This window comes from Centropristis striata, chromosome 17 (assembly GCF_030273125.1).
Source record: "Centropristis striata isolate RG_2023a ecotype Rhode Island chromosome 17, C.striata_1.0, whole genome shotgun sequence".
NCBI lineage: Eukaryota > Metazoa > Chordata > Actinopteri > Perciformes > Serranidae > Centropristis > Centropristis striata.
This window is the reverse complement of record NC_081533.1, coordinates 27,429,425-27,453,677: the sequence shown is the minus strand read 5'-3', so window position 1 is coordinate 27,453,677 and position 24,253 is coordinate 27,429,425. Positions and strand designations below refer to the sequence as shown.

The window sequence follows — 24,253 nt, the reverse complement described above, 5'->3', positions numbered from 1 at the left end:
AGTTTTTTGTAATGGGGTATTTTTTGGGTGCCAGATACAATGAGGTAACAATAAATGTTTCCTTTATTTCCTTTGTCTGATCCATCTCAGCCCTAATAAATTTACTAAGTCATAAAACCGGATAGATGAAATAGATTTCATATCAACCAAAAAGGTTTATGTATGAAAAAAGTTGTAAAAGACGAAAACTAAGGACATTTTCACTATAATTTTAGTTAGTTTAAGTTAGTTTTGTAACCACACAATACAGTTTCAGTTAGTTACCGTTTTTTTAAAAACTCCCGTTTTTATTTTTATTTCAGTTAACGAAAATGTTTTTTCAATTCTAGTTTTCGTTATTTCGTTAGTTTTCGTTAACTATAATAACCCTGGTAATGCCACACTAAGTTTCGGGGTCGTGCACAGAAATATAGTAGTATTCTATATGATCATGTCATTGCATTTTGGCTGGTTTGTGTTGTATGTCTAACAATTACACTTCTATCTAGAAAAAAAGAAAAGAACAGTTGCTTATGCTACCTTTTTTTAATTTAAAGTTCTGGGGGAAGCTACTCTGCAGTTGCTAGTGGAGCTAAAAGCTATTCTTGATTGGCAGTAGTCAAGATACAGCAGCGTTGCTCAAAGTTTCAATTTAGATAGTCTGCATATGATTGACAGCAGAATAAAGAGCAAAGGAACCAACACCTTATGGAGACACTTTTATTTTAGTTAGTAGTTTATGTTAGTTGTAACCATATTGTTTTTTTGCCAGCAGTGACCATACTTATAATGTCTTTTAGTACAACTGAATGCAGAACTTGCAATGCATTTTAGGTGTTACAATTAACTTTCATGAACTGAAACTACATTGGGAAAGCGTAGAAGTTCAAAGACCGGCAAAAGCCAAACATGACACTGTGGTGGCAACTGTCAATCACAAGGATATGACCTCTTTTTGTAGTCCAACCCGGAAGTAGCATCTCCATGGGGTCTACTGAGAATTCGTCTATGGGATTTTTGCATTGGATTTTGGATCATTGCAGAAAATAATCTCTGTGGCAAACACACATTTCTGATGCGTACATGTTTTGTTCAGCAGGATAATCTTTACAAATGAGCACCACTTTTATGATATTAATGCAGCTGAGGAAAGTAAAAAGCTAACGTTATGCCATAGCGAACTACAACACGGTCACGTGATTTCTGCGTCACAGCCGTTTTGCTTCAGACGATCTCCGACAAGCTAACCAGCGGTTTTGACAAGCTAGCGAATCCTCAGCCTTACAAATTGTTTATTAACATAATTTACAATCTACAAGAGTTTGCAAGAGCACTGAAAAAAACAACTAGAGGCTGTGAGGCGGAAAAGTGAGAGAGTTCCTGTCTTCCGACGTGATGACGTTTAAATGTCCCTGACAGCTACTGTGGTCTCATTTAGCCACTTGTCTTGCCTTTTTAAGGACACGTAATATTCCAAATTTTACAAGTGGGGATATTAACTAATGTATTTTATAGACCGCATACCTTAGTTCAGGCATCCAACCAAAAACCCATCCAGAATCCTTATGGAGTTTGAGAGGATAAGCCCCAGGGCTCTAAAATGCTTATTTTATAACTTATTTCCTGGTTTAAGGACTCATCACTGTGGTGCCCTAAAGATAAACAGCAGTCATGAGTTGTCCACTGAAATTTCTAACAGCACTAGCATTGATGGTGAAGTAGCCATACAACCAAAAGCTTTCTACAAGAAGTAATTTCTAACTTAACAGATGTGTATTATATATATATGATATGGACAAAAAATGAAAGTAAAATGTTTGCATTGCATGTCACATTTGAGGGCCAACGTTATAAGCTACAGTAACAAAAAAAGAACAATCTAATGTTAGGTAATAATATAATAAACACATGGTGGACAAAATATCTAGCTGCTTTGAAATGGGATAACTGAAAATAGTTGCGTGAAATTCTCATGAACTACTTGTTTTAGAAAATGGCTACATGAAAACAGCTACATTAGTTTGAAAATAGCTATTCCAGTGAACAAGTGAAATGTAGTTTTGCACCGCAAGTAGTATCTCTCAATACATGTAGCATTGCTAAGTTAATCTGACTCACCTGATAAAGTTGAAATACTGTCATAGATTCATTGTAGTTTAATAAACGTTCAGCCCGATTATGTTTCTGAGAAGTGTTGGAGAAAAAACACAAACCGAGTGGTTGTTGTGCTGTTCAGCATGTGCCTTTCTAAAAATAGAGAAAGAACCTAAATGTCACTGATGGGCAGTGTTGTTGTTGCTGGTGGCAGTGTGCTGCTGGTATTCAACAACATCACTGAGATTGTGCTCAGTATACAGTATGTTCCTGATATTTAGCTCTTTACTGTCTTGCTCCATAGAGTCATTATGTAAAAGAGTCTCGGCCTTCAGTTATCAGGAGTCATGATGCTGGGATACAGTACTTATTGGTCTTTATTGTGCCATGGTATAGTGATAAGCTCTGCAATAAGGCACTATGCATCAAAAAGACCATAACTTACAAAATGATGCTGTATTAAAGGGTCGACATGGCCCTAAAAGAATATCACAATATTTCAGGATATTTTTTTGCAATAACGATATTCTTGACGATATGACAAAATACTGAAAAATGTATAGAAAATATATATTTTTTAATTAATTTTGAGTCTGTATAAATAAAAATCATACATAAAAAATTAATTTAAAATGAACCATATATATATAAATTGTAGTGTAAAGTGCAGATCAAAAGTTGCTAAATACAAAAAATGCACAAAATTTAGTTTTGAATGCAATGATATGATCACAACCTAAAGAAGTAGGAAAGTTGCCATTGTCATACTACGCACTTTATTAATCATATAAAAAAATTGCCCAGTATTATTGTGAACAATACGATTTAGTGATCGATGCCATAAACTCATCAGGAATAAGGTTTTCTTGGATAATAAATCAATTGAGAAGTAGGGTAATTTTCTCATAGACTTCTATGCAATCAGACTCCGATCACACTTTAAAATAATTTAAAATAATTAAATTAAAATTAAAATAATATCCATCAAATATATTCAATATTTGGTGTTTCAGGAAGTCAACTTTAAGACATCAGATGTAGCACCGTCTAGACCTGAAATGAATGCCAATTTTTTTCAAAGTAACCACCCTTTGCTTACTAGAATATAAGACATGTTTTCAGTTATTTCACACTTTTTTTGTTAAGTACATAATTCCACATGTGTTTTTTAAATTTTTAAATAATCCAAAATTTAAAAAATTAAATAATCTGGTGAGAAAAAAAAAAGAACAAAGATTAAAAGGTAGGTAATTAAAGTGATAAAATTGTTCTAAAAACAACTACATTATCCAAAAGCCATCCATTTAAGTTGGTCAACACAGTGGAGGTGGTTTAAAGGCGCCTCAGGCTGACAGCTGCTCAGATCACAGGCCAAACAGCAGCACTGTAAACCACATCTGACAAAACCACATTAACCTAGTTCTTATGATGCACATGGAAGGCTTTTTTTCATAAATGTCTGGCTTAGACTGTGGGAACGCTTAACATGTGAATCAGAACTCACTTTGTTAAAAGATAATCAAGTTAAAAAAAAACTCATATTTTTCTTCTATAATGGTTATTTTACAGTCAGAGGGGATCAGCTACTGATAGGAGACAACTCCTCTGCTCTGTCAAAGTCAGGAAATGATGTGTTCTCTGTGATAGGCTCAAACTAAATACACAAACGCAAACAAATGGTCAGTGACACAAACAAACTCATGTGACTATTATCTAATCTAGGACAGAACACAAAACGCAGCTGAGCGGAGCTTCAGATGTTGCTATGTAAACAAGACACAGTATGTTTAAGGGAGCAGCATCCTGCTGATTTAAAGATGTCAGCACAACAAGACCTTTCAGGGCTCAACACCAACTATTAAAAGTGGTTGTGAGGAGGCTTCAAAAAGATATATTTGTTAACAGATGGAGACCTGCCATGACCATACTAATGCAATAATCTCATGTTACCTTTTATTTTATTTTACTTTATTTCACTTAATTTAATTTGATTTATTTCCATTAACACAGTTTATTTAATTACTTATTGTTTGTTTGTGTTACTTTGGTTTAACTATGTCATTTATACATATTTGACTTGATGTATATGCTTTAATGCTGTATTAAGCAGATCACAAATGAAAAACAGCAGACTAAATGTGAATTTGTATATATATGTTTGTATATGCTGCAAAAATTGAAATAAAATTTAAGTTTAAAAAAAAAAGTGGTTGTGAGGCTGTTGACCAGGCATCAGCTTTTGGCTGTAAAATTAAATATATGGTTACAATTTTTAAGTCACCCTGTATTTTAAGTAGGGCTGGGCGATATGGCCCTTAAAGAATATCACAATATTTCAGGCTATTTTTGCGATAACGATATTCTTGACGATATTAGGAAATACTTAAAAAGATATAGATTTAGTCTGTATAAATAAATAAAAATCTAAAATGTTGTTTGAAGTGCAATTCTCAACAGTTGCCAAATACAAAAAAAATTGACTCTTGACTCTTGAGTATGAGCAAATAATAAAAATAACCATTCAGGGGTTCTGGGGGCATATTTTAATGAAATTTTGTAAAGGAGAATAAAGGTTATTGTATGTTTTATTTAAGGCATCTTATTTTGACAGTCTTCTTGTAAATTCTGTGGTGGATTCTGTTAACACACTGTGCTCTTATTTTGAAAGCTGCATGTGTTTAGCGACAGAGAGTAAGTAGCTTTTTGTGATTAAAACAACTTTAACCACTACATCAAGAAGTAGGAATGTTGCCAATATCATGATATGCATTTTTTTTAACCATAAAAAATATATACTGATATTATCGTGAACGATACAATATGGCACACCCCTAATTTTGAGTAATTAAGATACTGTGACCTATAAGAATAAAAGCTGTTTTACAGTAAGTATTACAGCAGGGATCATCACCTACATTTGTTCAAGGGCCAGAATTTTTCCAAGCAGACACAGAGTGCTGGACTTTCAAATAAAGAAAATATAATGTACTTATGCCGAGTTAGCCTATCATTATTTTATATTTTTTCACTTTCTTACTTAATTTATGCTATTTTTAGTTACCTATATCAGTGTCAACAGACTCCTAAAAAGCATGGGATATTCCATAATGATAACTACATACTTAACTATTAAATGCTTCTTATATCCATCTTAATTGTTTTAGGAGTTACTTCCAAGAAAAATTATGAGAAATGCTAAATACCGGAGTGCACTTTTTTCCTCCACACATTTTTGAAGTCAGTATTATTCTGCGGGCTGGGTTGGAAGCTTTTTGGCGGGCTGTATGTGTCCCGCGGGCCACATGTTGATGATTGCTGTATTGTGTATGGTGTGCTACCATGAAATAGTGAGCTAGTGCTGTTGTACTCCGCCTCCCTCAGCATCTCTCTGCAGCCTTTTTTTTTTAGCTTGCCAAAGACAAAAGTCAGATGAACTAACCCTAACTGGCAGCCTCTTGCTTGGTCACTCTCTCCTTTTCCCTCTTAGCTTCCTCTTTCCCCTCTTCTGTCATGTTGTCTGCAGAGGCATCAGCTATGCTCCCCGACTTTGTTTTGCTGTTTGTCTAGTTTTGTTTTGTTGAATGGAAACAAAAACTGCAATAAAAACAATGAAGAAAAAAAAAAAGAAAAAGCTATGCTCCCCGACGGCATTCCTCCCTGGGCCTGATAACCCTGTCCCTCCAGCAGTCCAAAGGAAAGCTCCCGTACTACTGGCAGCAAGCTAGCTATGTCATATGACCTATGACCTGGAGGTATGACATCAGTTTGAACAATGGAGGTCACTGGTCAAACATACATTTCTGCAGGCAGAAATCTGCAAGGTCTGCCCTGATAATCTTTCCCCAGCAGGTTCTGCAGCGGTGTGCAAGAATTAAATTCATGGAACAAGTTTTTTATCAATTTCTGTGCAAAAACTTTTAGACGTGAATTTGCAGATTCCAGCACATATTGATAATAATAAATCACTTACTTTTAATCCTTTTTAAATATATCTTTTCAGTAATATGCGTGTGTGTAAACCTATGATTTCTAACAGTAGCCTGGTGTCTCCTGCTATTAATCATGTATCATGGGACAACACTGTGATCCCAAAAGTTAAAGTCCTACTAGGGGTGGGTGATATGCCCCTAAAAGAATATCACGATATTGCAGGCTATTTTGCGATAACGATATTCTAGACGATATTAGGAAATACTTAAGAAGATATAGAAAATATGATTTTTTTTTTAGTCTGTATAAATGAATAAAAATCTAAAATGTAGTTTGAAGTGCAAATCTCAACAGTTGCCAAATACAGAAAAAATTACTCTTGACTCTTAATAATAATATAATTTTATATTTATAATAAAAATAACCATTAGGGGTTCCGGGGGCATATTTTAATGAAATTTTGTAAATGTGAATAAAGGTTCTTGTATGTTTTATTTAAGGCATCTTATTTTGACAGTCTTCTTGTAAATTCTGTGGTGGATTCTCTTAACACACTGTGCTCTTATTTTGAAAGCTTGACTGACTGGTGACAGACACTCAACCTTACGCCACCACATCAAGAAGTAGGAATGTTGCCAATATCATGATATGCATTTTTTTTTTTTTAACCATGAAAAAATTATACCGATATTATCGTGAACGATACGATATGGCACACCCCTAAGTCCTACCTTCTGTATTCTCTTCGGGTCCTTAATGGGACCGTCCCGTAGTGGGACTTTTCCAAACAGCTTCCAGCCTGGATCCCTCTGCTCCACTGGCCGACTGTCCTTCACTCTCCTGGCAAACAGGCTCCTGAGAGACAGATGGAGAGGGGGAGTTAGACTGGAGAGCAAACATATTTGATCATTATAACACAGGAGCAAAGAGCAGAACACAAGCTGGTTGCAGTCTTCACCGGGTCCCTGCTGGGGCCCCCATAGCTGCATGTGTGTTCTCGCTTCTACTCGAGCTCACTACTGAGATAAGGTCACAGAAGGAATCTGCGGTTTTAAGAAGAAAAGGCTACCAGAGAGATTAAAAAACCACCCCCTGTGACACAACGTGAGCTGGCAGGCTGAGGTCACAGTCACAGGACGAATAAAACTACACTGTAAAAAGTGTTTGTAGAAATTACAGTAAAACACTGTCAAATTATATCAGAAATAGGGCGTGAAATTAAAAATGTAATATCACCGTAGTAGACACTTTTAATTACCGTAAATCAAAGAATAGCACAAAACTTTTACTTTTTTCTGTCATAAACTTTAGAAAACACAGTTTTGCTGTAAAAAATATTACATTTTTCATTTAAAATGAATGGAGAAATACCATAACGTCACAAGGACATAACTACCCTAAAAATAATAGCAGACCAAAGGACCTAAAATGACCAAAAAAAGAGACAGAAAACGACCAAAAGAGACACAAAACCATCAAAAAAGACACAAAATGACCAAAAGAGACACATAACTATCTAAAAAGACACAAAATGACCAAAAGAGACACATAACTATCTAAAAAGACACAAAATGACCAAAAGAGACACATAACTATCTAAAAAGACACAAAATGACCAAAAAAAAGACACAAAATGACCAAAAAAATACGCAAAATTATCAAATGAGACACAAAATTACCAAAAAGAGACACAATAGGGATAAAATGGCAAGTGATTTTTCAGTCTAAATGACAGATTTAGCTGATATTTACATTTAAATTTACAGTAGAAAACCCACTCACTGTATTTTTTACGGTAAAGTTCTGGCAACCACAGCTGCCGGTATTTTACCGTAAATTAAACAGAATATTTTTTACAGTGTAGAACATATGACACAGCAGCATTCGGAGAAACCGGCATGCAGAAATAATCAACCATCATAGCTGCTAAAAAGGTGGTAAAAAGGACAAGATGGCAGCTTTCATTGAAGGATCATTCCACTTCAAATAACCACTCCGCTATCTGCTCTGCACTCAAGACTGAATGCTTGAATGGAAGAAAGCAATCTGCACAGTGCGTCTAGCTTCCTGGGGTTTAAATATCACATGCTAGGCCAGAGAACAGCCTTGCTCCTCAGCATGTAACCAGCTATTCCTTTCATGTATCCCTGTCACAGAGCTTCTAGTGGAGGCTTTAATGAAAAGCCTGAATAGAGCAGAGCTGTGATAAGTCGTGAATGAAGTGGTTGAATAAAAAGCCTCTTCTGACCAGGTCATGTGACACAACAGCTGGAACATCAAAGAGTCCATACCTTGATGTTTGTTGTTTCCTCGAGAGGCAGTTCACCATGGCAACCGCCTTATCTAATGATTTTTACCCATCAATCAATGCATAAATGCTGAATTTCAAGTTTATATTTACAAAATTAAATTTGAGTCTGTATAAATAAAAATCATACAAAAAATGTATTAAAAATTAACCATATATATATAAATTGTAGTGTAAAGTGCAGATCAAAAGTTGCCAAATACAAAAAATGTACAAAATTTAGTTTTGAATGCAATGATATGATCACATCCTAAAAAAGTAGGAAAGTTTAAGGCACTTTATTAATCATATAAAAAAATTGCCCAGTATTATTGTGAACAATACGATTTAGTGATCGATGCCATAAACTCATCAGGAATAAGGTTTTCTTGGATAATAAATCAATTGAGAAGTAGGGTCATTTTCTCATAGACTTCTATGCAATCAGACTCCGATCACACTTTAAAATAATTAAAAATAATTAAATTAAAATTAAAATAATATCCATCAAATACATTCAATATTTGGTGTTTCAGGAAGTCAACTTTAAGACATCAGATGTAGCACCATCTAGACCTGAAATGAATGCCAATTTTTTCAAAAAAGTTTATCAGTTTGAGCATGAGATACATCGTCTTTGCATAGTTTTTAATTGACTAAATGCCCAACTTTTTTTTTTTAGAGGTTGTAAGACATTGTTGCTAAACACTTTATGAAGCCCTGCTTTTATAGCGCTATAATTATAGTTGTAAGCACTCAAAAAATCTCAACGATTAGATTGTCGTCAGTACCACCCACAACGAGCACATGAGTGTTTTGTTGTACAGAACAGAAAAATACACGGCATTATACATACATACATTATATGTTTTTTAAAAAAAGGTTGCAGTTTCGTTGAATGTAGGCTACAAAACCACTGATCTAGGTTGAGGGCAAAAAACTTCCTGGTTAGGCAGTTTAAACACTGCATAAATGCCACAAGTGAAGAAGTTAAAAGTGATGTTTAATTTAGGGCTGGCCGATATATCGATATAAAAAATAAATTGATATATTTTTTAATGTGATATGGAATTAGACCATATCGCATATATATCGATAGTTCTTTTTTTCCTCTTCTTTCTTTATATATAAATGCTGCCCTTACTAGGGTTTGTCATATTTAGTTAATTTTTAATTTCTTTTTTATCATATAAATATATTTAAGAAAAAGATTGGCCTATTTTATCTCATAGGCTATTTTTATTTAAGATATATTTTTATTTAAATGTGCACTTTATGGAGCTTTGATTTTTTTTTTTAAAAAGATACTCCTGTTATACAGTATTTATGTACTTAAATAAACGGTTCCAATAAAACTACTTGTGACATGTCAGAATTTGGCTTTGACTGAACATTTGCTCTCACTTTGTGATAAAAATATGAAGATATATATCCTATATCAATATTCAGCGTAAAATATAATCGGGATATGACTTTTGGTCCATATCGCCCAGCCCTAGTTTAAATCACATCGTTTACTTTTGTTTTCACATGGGACACAAACCCCGTTCTCCTGGGTGACAGTTCGAGGTTTGTTTGACGCATCCATCAACTGACTTATAAAAATCTATTACAACTATGAGATTTATAATTTCCTAGGATACTGGTAAACAATGTCCAGCTTAGGGATGGGTACCTTTCACATTTGAATCGATACGGTACCGATACCCGGTACCTGGGAATCGGTACCGGTACTCAACGATACCAATTTTCGGTACTTTTGCATAACATATTTATTTCTCAAAATATAAACTTTAAAAAAATGTATCAAAACAATATAAAATCCAGGATGAGCAGTGCTTTATTGTTGAGTGAACATGCATTTTGTAACATGAAGGTTGCAGTGTTATCAAAGAATGCAGAGGAGCTCTCAGGTGGCAAAGCACGGAGGAGAAAAAAAAAAAAAGTTGTAAGTGCACGTGTGATTTGTTGTGATGACGTCGTAGCTGTGCGGCGCAGCACCGGTCAGACAGTATCGTGGGCATATTTGGAATAAACAAAGTTGAGTCGGGCTGCTCTGTGCACATATCGAGGATGACGCAGGAGTCCGAGGGATTTAATTTCAGCGAAGCAGTTTGGAGTAAAGTGGCAGGTAATATTCCTGAGTTGAAGAGCAGAGTATTAGCGGAGGACCAGAGATGCAGCAGCTAGCTGCTAGCTGCTAGCTGCTAATGACTAGTCTACGGATGAATGGAGAGAGCAAACGGAGCAAGGAAGGTCTAATCTGGAGGCAGACGAAGGCCAAGCCCGGGTAGAGACATTGGAGAGATATTAGCTGGCGGCTAGAAGACCTAGAGCCCGGCTGTTGGTCTCTGTTCCGCGGTGGAAGAGGGCAGCAGCTAGTGGCCGCGGTGAGCAGACAGGACCAGACGAGGAGGCAAATAAATTTAAAAAAATAGTGTGATCGTTAGCACGCTTGTTAATCAAAGACGTCAAATGAAAACGGGTTGAAATCAATGATCAGTTTAAAGTTAACGCCGTTTAGGTACCGAAACATGGTACCGTTTGATTTTACATGAATCGGTACTCGGTAGTACCGACGGAATTCGGTCGGTACCTATAAAAGTACCGAATTCTGTACCCATCCCTAGTCCAGCTATTACAAAGTTTTATCATACTTGACCTAATTAATTGTTACAATTATTGTTGAATACTTGAAAGGTCGGTGGCAACCCCAAATGGCCACCAGTATGAACGGGTCAATGAGCGCAGTCTGTAGTGTAAAGCGCCTTGGATAAAAGCGCTATATAAGTGCTGTCCATTTACCATTTTCCGATTATACAGTGCTATAAACGGATTGTAACACATTAGAAGGATGTTAATCATGCATTAAAGACATGGGCTTCAAAGACATTGTGACCATAAGTTGTGTCGACAAGTTGGCCCTCACCCAGTGGAGCCTGGTCCGACTACAGAAGCTGTCTCTGTTTGATCAATCTGACCTTTCACACGCTGACTGTCACACAGTCTGTCCCGACCTCTCTGGGCTGGAGGCTCCACTCACCAATAGCTGACCCTATCTGTTGCAGGCGTCTGTGTTTAATGTGAGACGGCTGTGCTTGAGACATGGATCCTTCTGCTGTGCTCTAATACTCCCATGATCCATTCATTTTTATAATGACAACCATAATAGTGATTTTCTTGGACAAATCTACAAGGGATATATTTGTGTCTTCATATGCTTTGGAGTCAGGACTAAGTGATTGTTCAAATATCGTTTTCTTTGTTTCTTTTGTTATTGTTGTCGTTTTTAGCACAACGTGAGAATTCAAAGGAATCCTGAAGGACAGAGAAGATAGTTCTCTTGGTCAATGCAACTGTTTGTAAAACTATTTTCTGATAACGACCAGGTTTATTCATTCATCTGTCACCAGTTTATTTATTTCATTTTTAACTGTACTCATTTCAATCTTCACATAGTCTTGTCCCTGATCTTGTATGTACTTTAACTGATGTTGAATGTGGTGTATGAGAATTGTGGTTGATTGTTCTTATTTTATCATGGTGCTGCCTTCTTGGCCAGGTCATTCTTGAAAAAGAGATTTTAATCTCAATGAATTTTACCTGTTTAACCCTCCTGTCGTCCTTCCGGGTCAAATTGACCCAATCTGTTTTGACTATTCCTTCTTTCCTCCCTCCTCCTGCCTTCCTCTCTTCTTTCCTCCTTCCTTCCTCCTCTATCCTCCTTTCTTTCTTTCCTTCCTTTCCTCCCTCCTTCCCTTCTTTTCTTTCCTCCTTCAGCTATCTCCTTTACTTTCTCTCTTCTTTCCTTCCTCCTGATTTCCTCTCCTTTCCTCCTTCCTTCCTTCTTTCATCCCTCCCGCCTCCATTCCTTCCTCTATCCTCCTTCCTTCTTCCCTTCCCTCGCCCCCCCTTTCCTTCCCTTCTTTCTTTCTTTCTTTCCTTCCTCCTTCCTCTCTGCCCTCTTTCCTTCCTGCCTCCCTCCTTTTCTCCCTCCTTCCTTCTTTATTTTTTCCTTCCTTTCTTCTCCTCCTCCCCTTTCTTTCCTCCATCCTCCTTCCTTTCTCTCTCCTTTCCATTCTTTCTCCTTTTCCTCCTCTCTTCTTTCCTTCCTCCATCCTTCTTTCTTTCCTTCCTTCTTTCCTCCATCATTCTTTCTTTCCTTCCTTCTTTCCTCCATCCTTTTTTACTTCCCTTTGCATCCTTCCCTCTTCTTCCTTCCTTGACCCGAGGACAACAGGAGGGTTAAATAAAGGATATTGATTGATTGATTGAACGTCACCTGTATGACCTGGTAATTATATTTTCACTTTGACTTACTGGATCAACATTTTGAACAAAAAAGGAAAAAAACAACATAAAATCTGATTCTGAAAGGTTTTTTTCTGATTCCTTCAAAACACAATCATGCAAATAATGGTCTTCAACTACATGTCAACATTAAAAAGTATTTTTTGCTGTTCAATCATAATAATGATTGAGAGTTTACTGCAATTATGGCCTACAGAAACGTGATGAATTAGTGATACAGATGCTAAAAATAACCACAGTCGTGCATACTGACAGCTATTCTGGCCCTGCTGGCTAACTGTTGGTGTGGAATTGGTGCAAGTGATCAGAGACCCATAATGACTGAAATTTATAAGACAGATTCAGTTGTATGTTAGGCTTTTCTAACTTTTAGTATAATAACAATGGCAGACTACATAGTCTCTTTACATAGGATGTTAATATTAGACTTTGTTGTAAGCTAACACTAGCCTGCTAGGTCTAACTATCTACCTAGCAAAGTCTACCTGGTATCGATCACATTGCAGTTAAACAAATAAAATAAAATTAATGATACGCGGTTTAGGTTGTCTTGTTGGTTACGATAATCCCGCCCCCAGGCCCTGGCATAAGCGTTTCTTGGTTTGGGACCAGCAACGGCTTTGGGTTTTTGTCTGTAACACAATGTTTCAGTTTCAGTTCATTTTTTAGGACAATATATTATTCCAGAAACTATGACGATAAACGATAGTATTGTTGATGTTGTTGTCGTTTTTTATGCCGCTGATATAATGATATTAGAGCATAATATTTCAAGTACATCATTTTTAGGAGCAATTAACTTTTAATTCTCAAGAATATTGAACATTGGCATTGAAATGCTGGAATGGCTGTTTGGGAAATGTAAGTTTTTTTAATGCAATTGGTACTGCCTATCAAAAGTCTGCAGCATTTCTCTAAACGCTGGTTTATCAACAGTGTTGAATGGCTGCATCTGTTTCGCAATTAAGCGAGTAACGCTATCTGTGAGCGTGCGCCATTTTGTGCCGTCACGTTTATATTTGCATTTTTTTTTGCAAAGATATCCTTAATTGCAAGTTGTCAGTTAGTGGACGGCGCCATATGTCCTGCAGCTCCCGCCATGTTTTCTGTTCCCAGTTGAAGAAATTGCCGCCTCCAGAAAAACGTGTCCATTTTTGTTTATCAAAAGATAAGTTGATATATTGATTACAATATCTCGGTTAAGTCATGGTCACCTAACATATAAAAAAATAAAAAATAATTTTCTCTTCTTTTCTTCTTTAGCATATAGCACTCCTTTAGCGATGACAGTTCGCTCTTAAAGTTATGTACTTACTTGATTCCTATGGTCTATGTCTAGTACCATCAGGTTGATGTAATGTAATGATTGTAGATTCACAACTAGGCCTGTCACGATAGAGTTTTAAGCACGTGGTGCCTGGTCTATTCCGTCCGACAACCATTACATAAATAGTGACAAGTCATACTGAACCATGACCCGATCTAGATGTGGATTTCACAAAAGGAATGCATGTTCACAGTCAAGGAGCATGTGGCTGTGTAAGGCACCATGGCACCTTTAACATTATTTACTCCAACAGCGTAACACCTCACGTGTTGTATCAGTCTCACATATTTTCCACTCTGCTTGCTGATACTGTCAGTACACAAAGAGAATGTGAGCAGTGGAAGGTATTTCCTCATAGTGTGGGTGACTCGAGGCTTTAATGAAGAAGCTGAATGACAACACAGATATTAAAGACCAGCACACTGAAGTCATGTTCTTACAGAGTGTGAACATGCACTGACAGGGTTCTATCAGCATTCAACTATTTTTAGAACCTACATCGGAAATACAATAAGCAACCTCAAGCTTTGTAACAAATGACTTTTTCTTTGAAAGAGATACTTTCTTTTGAAAGTATCTGAAAGCATGAGCTGTCAGATACTTGAAGAGCAACATTTTACACTCATACATAGAGCAGCTAAGGAAGCCTTCATCTGAATACGGGAATATCTGCTGTAGTTTAAGTCAGCAAACCAAGTGACCAAGTTCCTCTTTCAATACTAGCTTTTATCAGAGAGTTTAACTTCACTTTTCATGGTCGTCATCAGATTAGGGCTGTCAAAGTCAAAGTGTTAACACGTTAACATAACCTTTTTTAATGGCACTCAACGTTGTGATGCATTAACACAGGTTGTGTCACAATTGCCGAGAGGTCAACCAGCAATAAATGGATAAAGAAGAAGGGAATTTGAACAGTAAGTTCAGCTACAAAGCCCTGCAGGTGGGTCCTTCAACAAGCCCAAAGTTATCTGAAGTTGCTGTCGATGTGAGTTGGCACCAGAGTACTTCTAGCTTGCAGCAAGGCAATTAACACTGAGGAGGACAAGGGTCCAGGGTAATAACCACCTTAACCATCTTATCCAATTTACACAACCACACAAGTACCAGAGGAGTTGGGGCCGACTTAGAAGACTGCATTCACCTTTCAGACTTCGCTCGGCAATCACAGTTACCTCGGGGGGGCAGCCAATTATTCTGACTAGCAGTGAGAAACTGTAGTTACTCAATGTAACTCTACTGTAGTTCTATGAATATCAGCATACAACCTCTAACTACTACACGTCTGTCTGCCCCAGGAGGCAGATCCCTCCTCTGTTGCTCTACCTGAGGTTTCTTCCATTTTTTCCCTGTTAAAGGGTTTTTCCTGATGAGATGTGAGGCTTAAAAGACAGAGGGTGTCATATGCCGTCCAGATTAAAGACTTTCCAGGCAGATTTACAATTTTGGGCTCTCTATATACTATAACTACAACTCTGGGAAAAACCAGTGACCACCAGGAACAGACTGGTTGACAATCAGGAACAGGCTGGCAACAACTGGAAAGACAGTTGGACGGCGAACTCGGGCTGGGGTGACTTAGCAGCCCTTACCACATCTATTGTGAAGAAGGACCCAAAGAAAAGCTACGAATCAAAGTCAGGAAAGATACCCGCAGTGGAACCCGAGGGTGGGAGGGTGAGCATCCCAACAGGACAGTGTTGATGTTAATGGCTTTACACAAGGGACAAACAACATTAAGTAAGTGTTTAGTGGCCAGATCTGCAAGAATGCGAGAGGCTTTAAGATCCATCGGTCTGATGGAGCTTAAGGGTTCTGATTTCAGCCTGTCAGACCGCGCAGGATCTAAAACTTTTGAGTGGCATAGGCTGGAGATGGGAATTATTACAGGCTGTACCATCTCTGTGATCCTGTTGGCAGGGTGTAGAGGGCCAAAGTCCAGGTCATGGACCTGGCAACCACCAATCCGTGCCCTCATGGACGACCCAACAGTGACCACTGAGTCAGTCCCTGGAACCAGATGGATCCTCAAGGGGATGGAGACAACATTGGGATGGGCAAGGATGCCATTTGAGCCAAATCAAGATCCTTGGTGATCAAGAATGGCCAAGTGTGTGACAGATTTCGATTTACCATCACAGACCTGCTGATCCCTGCCATTACAGTGAAGCCAGTGAAGAGCTTGGGGAAAATGTTCACTAGCACCCGCAAAAGTCGGACAGTCCTGAACACCTGCGTGGAGTTGGTGGTCGGCTGAAGGAGGTGGATAAAACCAGCATCACAGAGGCTGCAGAGAAAGCCTCTAGATGGCTCTGGATTAAGAGGGCAGATTTGTGGGAAAGCTGCCAGGGTAGTAACTGTGTCATGTAACAGTTGGTAGAAATTGAAGAACTTTTATTTTGAAGAAGTTACTTTTATTTTGGTGACTCTCCGGTCTCCTTAGGGTTAGAGGAGTCCTGTTTTGTTATCCGGTAGAGCAACAATCCTCATCCTTCTTTATTCTTGTGGCATTGCCAGTGAGTATGTTTATTTGTATTTGTATATTTGTTTAGGAGGATTTAACATGTTTTAAGGTATATTTGACTCATGCAAATGGTTAATATTGTCTGTATTATTTGTTTATTTTCAGTTTTACCTTTTCTACATTAAAATCCTGCCAAGTACTTCTAACAGCCTGATCATTGGAGGAGATTTTTGGAGAAATGAGTTTAGCTTACTGTTTCATAACTCTGATGAGAACAGTACAAACTGGGATGGTCACCTGTATGTTTTAAAGAACCGAAACACCTGATGAACCCAGGGAACATCATTGATGATATGCTGTTTGATGATCTGTTTTCAATAGTGAATCTACAAACATGCATAAAGCAGTACATTTGCCAATGCTGATAAAACTATTAAACTAATAAATCTCCCTTTTAAGTAAATTTTAAACGGACAAGAAATGGCTGATTACTTTGTGATTAAATATGGACAATCATGCAATTGATCACAATGATTATAATTAATTGGCAGCCCATTACAGATGCGTTAACGACCCATGCTCATGTAATTGGCTGCTGTAATGTGACCAAAGTTTGATGCTTAGATTACGTGATGACAACTGAGCAAAGTCCATCTCCTGTAGAAGACCATTAAACATGAAAGCTCTGGAAAAATCTTAAACAAAAGAACAAACTTTCAGGATAAAGTTGTGAATTATTCATGCATACATTTCTTACATATGACATGATTGCAATCATTTGAATAACTTTGTACTATGGGAACTGGTGAACTTTAGTAACCCTGTGAGCTGCCATAAAACAGTGCCACATAGATTGTAGTGCAGAGGCCAGCTGAGTGTCACCTTTACAAAGCAATGCCTGATTTTAAAATCATAACTTTCAGCACTTTATACGTCAGATTTTTCCGTACAGTTCATCAGAACATCATGTTTTCAGCTCTCGTGTATGCCACCAAACAAATGTTCACAAAGCAGGAACATGATTTGCATTCAGTCCGGGCCAAGTATGCCTCAACGTGACAGCTGAATGGCTGTGGCTATGGTCGAGTGCTCAAGTGGAACGGCAAAAAAATAGCAGAGGTTCTTGTTTGTATGTTGAATTTGAGCCGAGGCTTTGCATGGCACTGGTTTGTGGTCAAGTCTCCAAAGAACTTTCGGATTTTACAACACTTGTGTTCAGCCTTGGTCTGTGCAAATAAAATGATAAGATGTCCCGGGGGTTCTTAGGCTTCAGCTAACAACGAGTACACCTGGCATGGAAATACCAAACAAGCTAGTACATGAAGAGGGAAAGTACACTGAGTTTTTCCCATGTGAAAATACATGCACAGCTGCTCCTAAAGCTGCCTTTTATAACAGTTAGGACACACTAAATAAGGCCATACATTCAGAAAAAAAGGCTGTCTGACACAAAAGCAACTTCTAATCAAAGCTCTGCTGCTTGCTTGTACACAAAAATCAGAGAAAACAACAACTACAAGCTGCAGTGGTTAAGAAATAACAAAAGCTGTGATCCTACCAGTCAATGTACAGAAGTGATGGGGTTGCCATCCTGCTGGCACCACAAATCAAAATTCCTCCTCCAAAAACAGAAAAACAGGCAGCTGGAGGTCAAATGGGTCTAATGCAGCAGAAACTAAAGGTCTCCTTCAGTCAACATACAGGCCCACGCCTTCCATAGTTTTAGTTACAGAGAGGAAGGAAAGTCCCACACAGCCACTATGTTGAGGCAGAGTGAGACAGTGGAGGAACAGGCAATGAGAGGTCTGACTTAGCGAGTGGGAGGGGAGCAGTGGGTGTGAAGAGAAGGAGTCTGAAGGGCACTGAGGGAATAAGTAACTTCTCCAAGTGAGGGAGGGCGAATAACAGAGAGATAGCTGAAGGTACTGCCACTTAACACATGATGTGGCTCTAAGAAGGGAGCAACACTGTATACTGCCCTACAAAGCCTAACTGCAGTAACTACACAAAAGGTGAAACTGAGAAAAACTGCTTTAAAGTTTTTGTAACTGTCCAGCCAAATGGGTTATTGGTAGCTCATTGATATGACTTTGACACTTGACAGCAAAAATGTAGTTACTGCACTCTGGTTTTGCTGTAAAAGGTTCTAATACTGAAGCCAAAACTACAATGTTTCGTCTTCTTTCAGTTTTTGTATTTTCTTTTCAGTTATAAACATTTTCAAATTGATTCTGTTATAAGTGTATATAAAAGTGTTTAATAACTCTATTCAAAGATTTGTGTATTTTAGACTTAATATTATAAATCAAACTTGCGTTTGCTTTGGTTTTATGTTTAAATTTGTATATATATCCAAAGCAGGCCGTGGTAGGTGTAGTTACTGCTGTCTGCTCTAGTTTTGAGTTGTAGTTTTGTAGTTACTGCAATCTTTTCTTATCATTATTTCTCTGAAATAAAACAAATTTGAAATCTAAAACTTTGTCACAAGATTAAACAGACATCAAGGAGTTCATTTTTAGTTATAACTCAATTTTGACCAAAAATGTAGTTACTGCAGTTAGACTTTGTAGGGCAGTATAGTGTTTATTTATAAGGCACTACTAAAAAAACTACCATTCTACTAATCGAGCCTAGTGAGCTTCAGATCTTTTAACTTTCCAACTCATTCATATAACCCACTGGCTCTAAATATCCCTGCTATTAAAACGGAGGTTTGGGAAATTCGCTTTTGTTTATTTTGCTCCTTTTAAATGGAATAATTTACTGTCACAGCTTCAGTTGGATACACCGATTCCTTTTAATCATTTTAAAGACATTCTTATTAATCTTATGATTTCTGAATGTGTATGTACTCATTGAATTTATTGTGCTTCTGTTGATTATACATTATTATGGATATGTAGTGTAATGTGTTAAAATTGTATTTGTACTGTAACCAGGGCGCCATTGGAAATGAGAGCTTGCTCTCAATTGGCCTTCCCTGAATAAATAAAGGTGAAATGAAAAATGTATCACACTAAGTCACAGGAGTTCAAAGTGCGGCCTGTGGGCCAATAGTGGCCGTTGGAAACATTTTCTGTGGACCCGAACGTGACATGACATTCATGCATACATTATGTTTTAATCTCCAAGTGTCCTTTTAGTTTCATCAAAAATTATTTACTGTGGAAAAAAAACCAAAAGCAAGTACAATTGGGTTTGCGTTGGAGCCATTTTCCATGGTTTTCTTGAGAATGATTTTGGTTATTATCAAGAAAATCATGGAAAATGTCTAGATATCAGCTCATAAATTAAACTCTTATGATCTATTTTTGTTGTTATCATTACATTTGTCCAAACAAATGTACCTTTAGTTGTACCAGGCATTAAAATGAACAAGAAATTGAAGAAAAAGGGTGGTCTAAAATTTTTTTCCATGAATGTATGTGGCAAATTTCATGGCAATGAATCCAATAACTGTTGAGATCCTTCGGTCTGGACCAAAGTGTTAATGCAACAACCCAACGATTTTACTTGTAGTTTTAAAATCAATTTGACGCTACACTGACAACCCTGACTCCAAAGAACTCAGGAAGCTGTGTAAAATACAAATTAAAAACAGAACGCATCAAATTCAGAAATCAGAGCGTTTATTTAGCGGAGCAGGGTGAGCAGCACAGACCATAGTTCAACAGCCTCGACAGACATCATGGCAGAGGCCAAGAGACAGAAAAGTGTGTTATGGAGTAAAATATAAAGAGAAAAAGGAGTGACCGAGCAAGAGGCCGTTAGACAACAGTAGTCTCGGACTGGCTTTTAGAGAGCTCCATGGGGAAAAAAGGCCACAGAGAGACACAGAGCTGGACTTTTTTCTGTTGGATTAGTAATTAATATTAGTTGGCTTGCTATGTATTTTGTTTGCCTGTGTTAAAGTTGTCCACTTGCTAGTTTTTGGTAGCGGAAGTAAGTGGTTGAAGTAATCGTAAAAAATCTTACAGCTGTTCATATTTACGACAGTAGTAGAAGTGAATGGCACTCTGAGAGTGTAGAAGCGCTGAATCGCAGAAAAGAAAATTCTACGTAATATTTAAGTGACTGAAATTGCCACCCATAGAGACACAAGACTACCACAGACTGGTTGTCATTATCAGCCCTGATTTTCCTGCATGTTATTTAATAGAACATTTACATTTTATATATTATATGTATTTCTGTGAATGTAACAAGTAATAATCATGTAATGAAAACTATGTTTTGTTTTGTTTTTTTCCAGGGTACAGACACTCTGCAAGTCTTACAAACTTGAATAAAACCTTGAACCTCTTCCAATCTCACACACGTCATAAAGCAACACAGTGGGTGTCAGGTTACAGCTGCTTTTACCAGAAGCCTGGACCAAAATAAAAAAATAATACAAGTTTGACTAGGTGCTTTAATCCTCTTCCTTGTGAGAGGAAATGAATGGCCTACCTGATGATTAATGGCTGCATGTGATCATGGTGTGTACCAAACTTCAAGGAACAATACAATACAATGTCAACATCCTCATAGTTTTCACCATAAACCCATCACAGTCAATGTCAGTCATCATCAACACAAACAGATAAAGGCACATAACTACTGTATGCAAATTAATACCATTTCTGGTTGAATAGAAACTGCTAATGGAGGATCTTGTGGCAACTTACAAGTAATTTTGGCTTTGTTTGATCACTTACAATAGGTTGACTTGTGACCTAGTAACTCAGTGCTCTGCTCTGCTCTCATGGCTGATTGCTTTTCGATGTGCCTACGGTTTCTTTCAAATTTAACTGTACTTATTCCGTTTTCTGTTTTTTATTTTACTATATTTTGACACTGTTAAAAACTAACTTTAGTTTTTTTCTTTTATTGTTGTTCTTGTTAATCTGAATGAGGCTTTCTTGACTAAGTTAAAGCAGACCTGGGCATTAGGCGGCCCGCGGGCCACATCCGGCCCGTTGGCTGTCCTTGTCCGGCCCGCATGAGGTTACCAAGAAATTAGAAATCAATATAACCTAATAATAGCAAACATTATCATTAGCACTAGAGCTAACAAGCACTTTTACTATAGTTAAGACAACAAATATAGCCACTAATATATATGACAGAATAAAATAAACTTTAACAAACCTTGTGTCCTGTCAGTCAGCCACTATAGAAGCCTTTTTCATACTTTATAAGAATTACTACGCACTCATTTAACCATTCTACCGGTTATTTCCTGTCACTACCTTTCAAAATTAAAGCACCCGTTTTACACTGGATGACACCTTTTCAAAATAAAAGCATCACAACATTGTAAAACACCTTGAAAATGTACAAACATGAAAAACAAGCTATATAATACAAAAACATAAATATGAACCTTGCTAAAGGTCATTTACAGTTGTGTTTAAAATAAATGGAAAAGTGATTGGAGTATTTATTACTTTTAACTGCTATACTTGATTTACTCCACATTAACAGTCTTATGATAACATGTATTCTTATCAGCAGCAGCTCAAAACCAGATAATTTACTATATTTTATAAAGCGATAACATTAATATTGAGCAGAATTTAGTTCCGAGTTTTGGTCCAGCCCCTGCAACCTTCGTGGTATTGGTCATGTGGCCCCTTGGGAAAATGAATTGCCCACCCCTGCTTTAAAGCATGGATGTGCATATGCTTCGGCCTCATCAGTAGAAGAACTGCATTGAATAAAACCTGGGTGGCTAATAGCTGGGCTACAGCTGGTCAATACTCTAAAGTAATCACAGACATGATGATATGCAGCAGCATCAATATGTGAAAGGTAAAATACTTGAGTAATCTGCAATATACATGTACCAACTTAAGAGGAAGAAACTCCTCACTCCCAATCGGACACGTACAGAAGCGGGAAGTAACACTGTACAACATGCAACAGCATGACAGTGTCCTCTGAACAAACAGCAGCAGTGTGGTCTCCCAATGGACCAATCAGTAACTTGTAAGAAAAAACTGCACCGAGGGAATTCCTTCGCCAAGATGGCGATGGTTGGATTTGGGGCATTGGGATATGATGATATAATGGGCGACCCCTATTAAAAAAGGCTAGGCTGTTTTAGTTTTTTGAAAGAATAAACCACCTTGGTTTCACCAAGAAGGATTTATTGCTGTGTCGTCCTTTCTTCAAAAGAACTTCTTAGTGAGAAGTTCACTAAAGTGATGGAAGACGGTCAGAAGGCAAATGCAGCTTTTTGTTTTAAAGAAGGGTGAGCTGTAATGCAACAGTGGTGGGAGGGGTGAGGGATGTCTTGGCTAAGCAACCTTGAGCAATGCCTACTTCTGTAAAGCTCCAATAAGGCTTTCAACAAACAGCCAGTGAGGAAGCACAGTCACAAGAATTATCTCACTGAGGTTATCCACAATGCTTCTTTTTTATTTCTAGCCCCTTATGGCAGTAGTTCTCAACCTTTTTGAGTCGCGACCCCCAATTTAACATGCATGTTTTTCCGTGACCCCCGCTCACTGAACACAATCTCACACGCACACGCTCAGATCACCCAAAAAAGAAACAAAATGACCAAAAAAAGGAAACAAAATGACCAAAAAAGACACAAATTGACCACAAAATGATTAAAAAAAAGACACAAAATGACCTAAAAAGACACAAAATGACCAAAAAAGACACAAATTGACTACAAAATGATCAAAAAAATACACAAAATGACCTAAAAAGACACAAAATGACCAAAAAAGACACAAATTGACTACAAAATGATCCAAAAAAAAGACGCAAAATGACCTAAAAAGACACAAAATGACCAAAAAAAGAAACAAAATGATCAAAAAAAGACACAAAATAACCAAAAAAAGACATTAAGTGACCAAAAAGACTAAAACACATTAACACACGCTGACTTCCAAAATGATTTGGCGATCCCAAGAAATCAACTCGCGACCCCAATTGGGGTCCCGATCCCAAGGTTGAGAATAGCTGCCTTATGGCACCAAAACATGAAGGATGGTCCATACTTTTTGTCTTGTTGTTTCCAGATGATGAAATGTGCAGACAAAAAAAAAAAAGTCATTTAGATATATACATTAACTCCTGAGCATTCAGATTGCAGTAGTGGGCAGTAGTACGTTTTAAAGCTGAGAGAAGTTGGTGGTAAGCAGAGAATGGTATAAACAAACTAGAAGATCTAAGGGATCCATTCGTAACCAATCCTTGTCATTATATCTTGTGGGAAAGGGGGAAAAAAATCAGACTCCAAAGTTAGGTAAAATTTTAGAGGGGGGTTTTCTATCATGTAGTATAAATGTGCTATTTTCATCTATTCTAAACAGTCTTGAAATGCATAAATCGGTTATGACTGGAAAGCTGAGCCCAATTTTATTCTTGACGTTCGTGCCCACTGCAGCATTTCATTGTAGTGAGATTTATTGAAACGTGACCTCACTGTATAGAATGATCATTGTGACCTTTTTAACTTAATCACAGCCTGATGAAACTTCACAACCACAAACTAGAGACCAAGAACTTTCAGAAAATTTCCTAGGTAAAGTGACAATAAGGAGGTTTCTCAGCTGTTTTGTTGCAGAAACCTCCAAAAAATCGAAAGTTTGGATTACGATGCACAGCTTGGACTTTTTTTATTGCATTCCTCAAAGTCTTGGTTTCTTAATATGGTATTCTGCAGGGATTTTTTACATCTTAAAAAAAATGACATTTGCAAAAATAAATAAAAACCTGAATTGTTAGTGTCAATTAGTTGGAAAATATTAGCACCAATTGTAACAATTAATTAATGAAACATTTAATTAATTAAACATTTAATTAATTAATTAATTAATTAATTGTTTAATTAATAATGTAATAACATAGTTTTCTCACTTTG

The 24,253-nt window shown here is 37.2% G+C and overlaps 1 protein-coding gene across 1 annotated transcript in view; it reads right to left on the bottom strand.

The window, feature by feature from the left end:
• Positions 1 to 24,253, bottom strand: part of tbc1d14 (TBC1 domain family, member 14) — a 70,848-nt gene that overhangs the window by 35,873 nt on the left and 10,722 nt on the right. Inside the window, exon 3 of the mRNA XM_059355188.1 lies at positions 6,735 to 6,858. Within this exon, the coding sequence (XP_059211171.1) occupies positions 6,735 to 6,858 (124 nt within the window). The remainder of the gene's footprint in view (positions 1 to 6,734; positions 6,859 to 24,253) is intronic.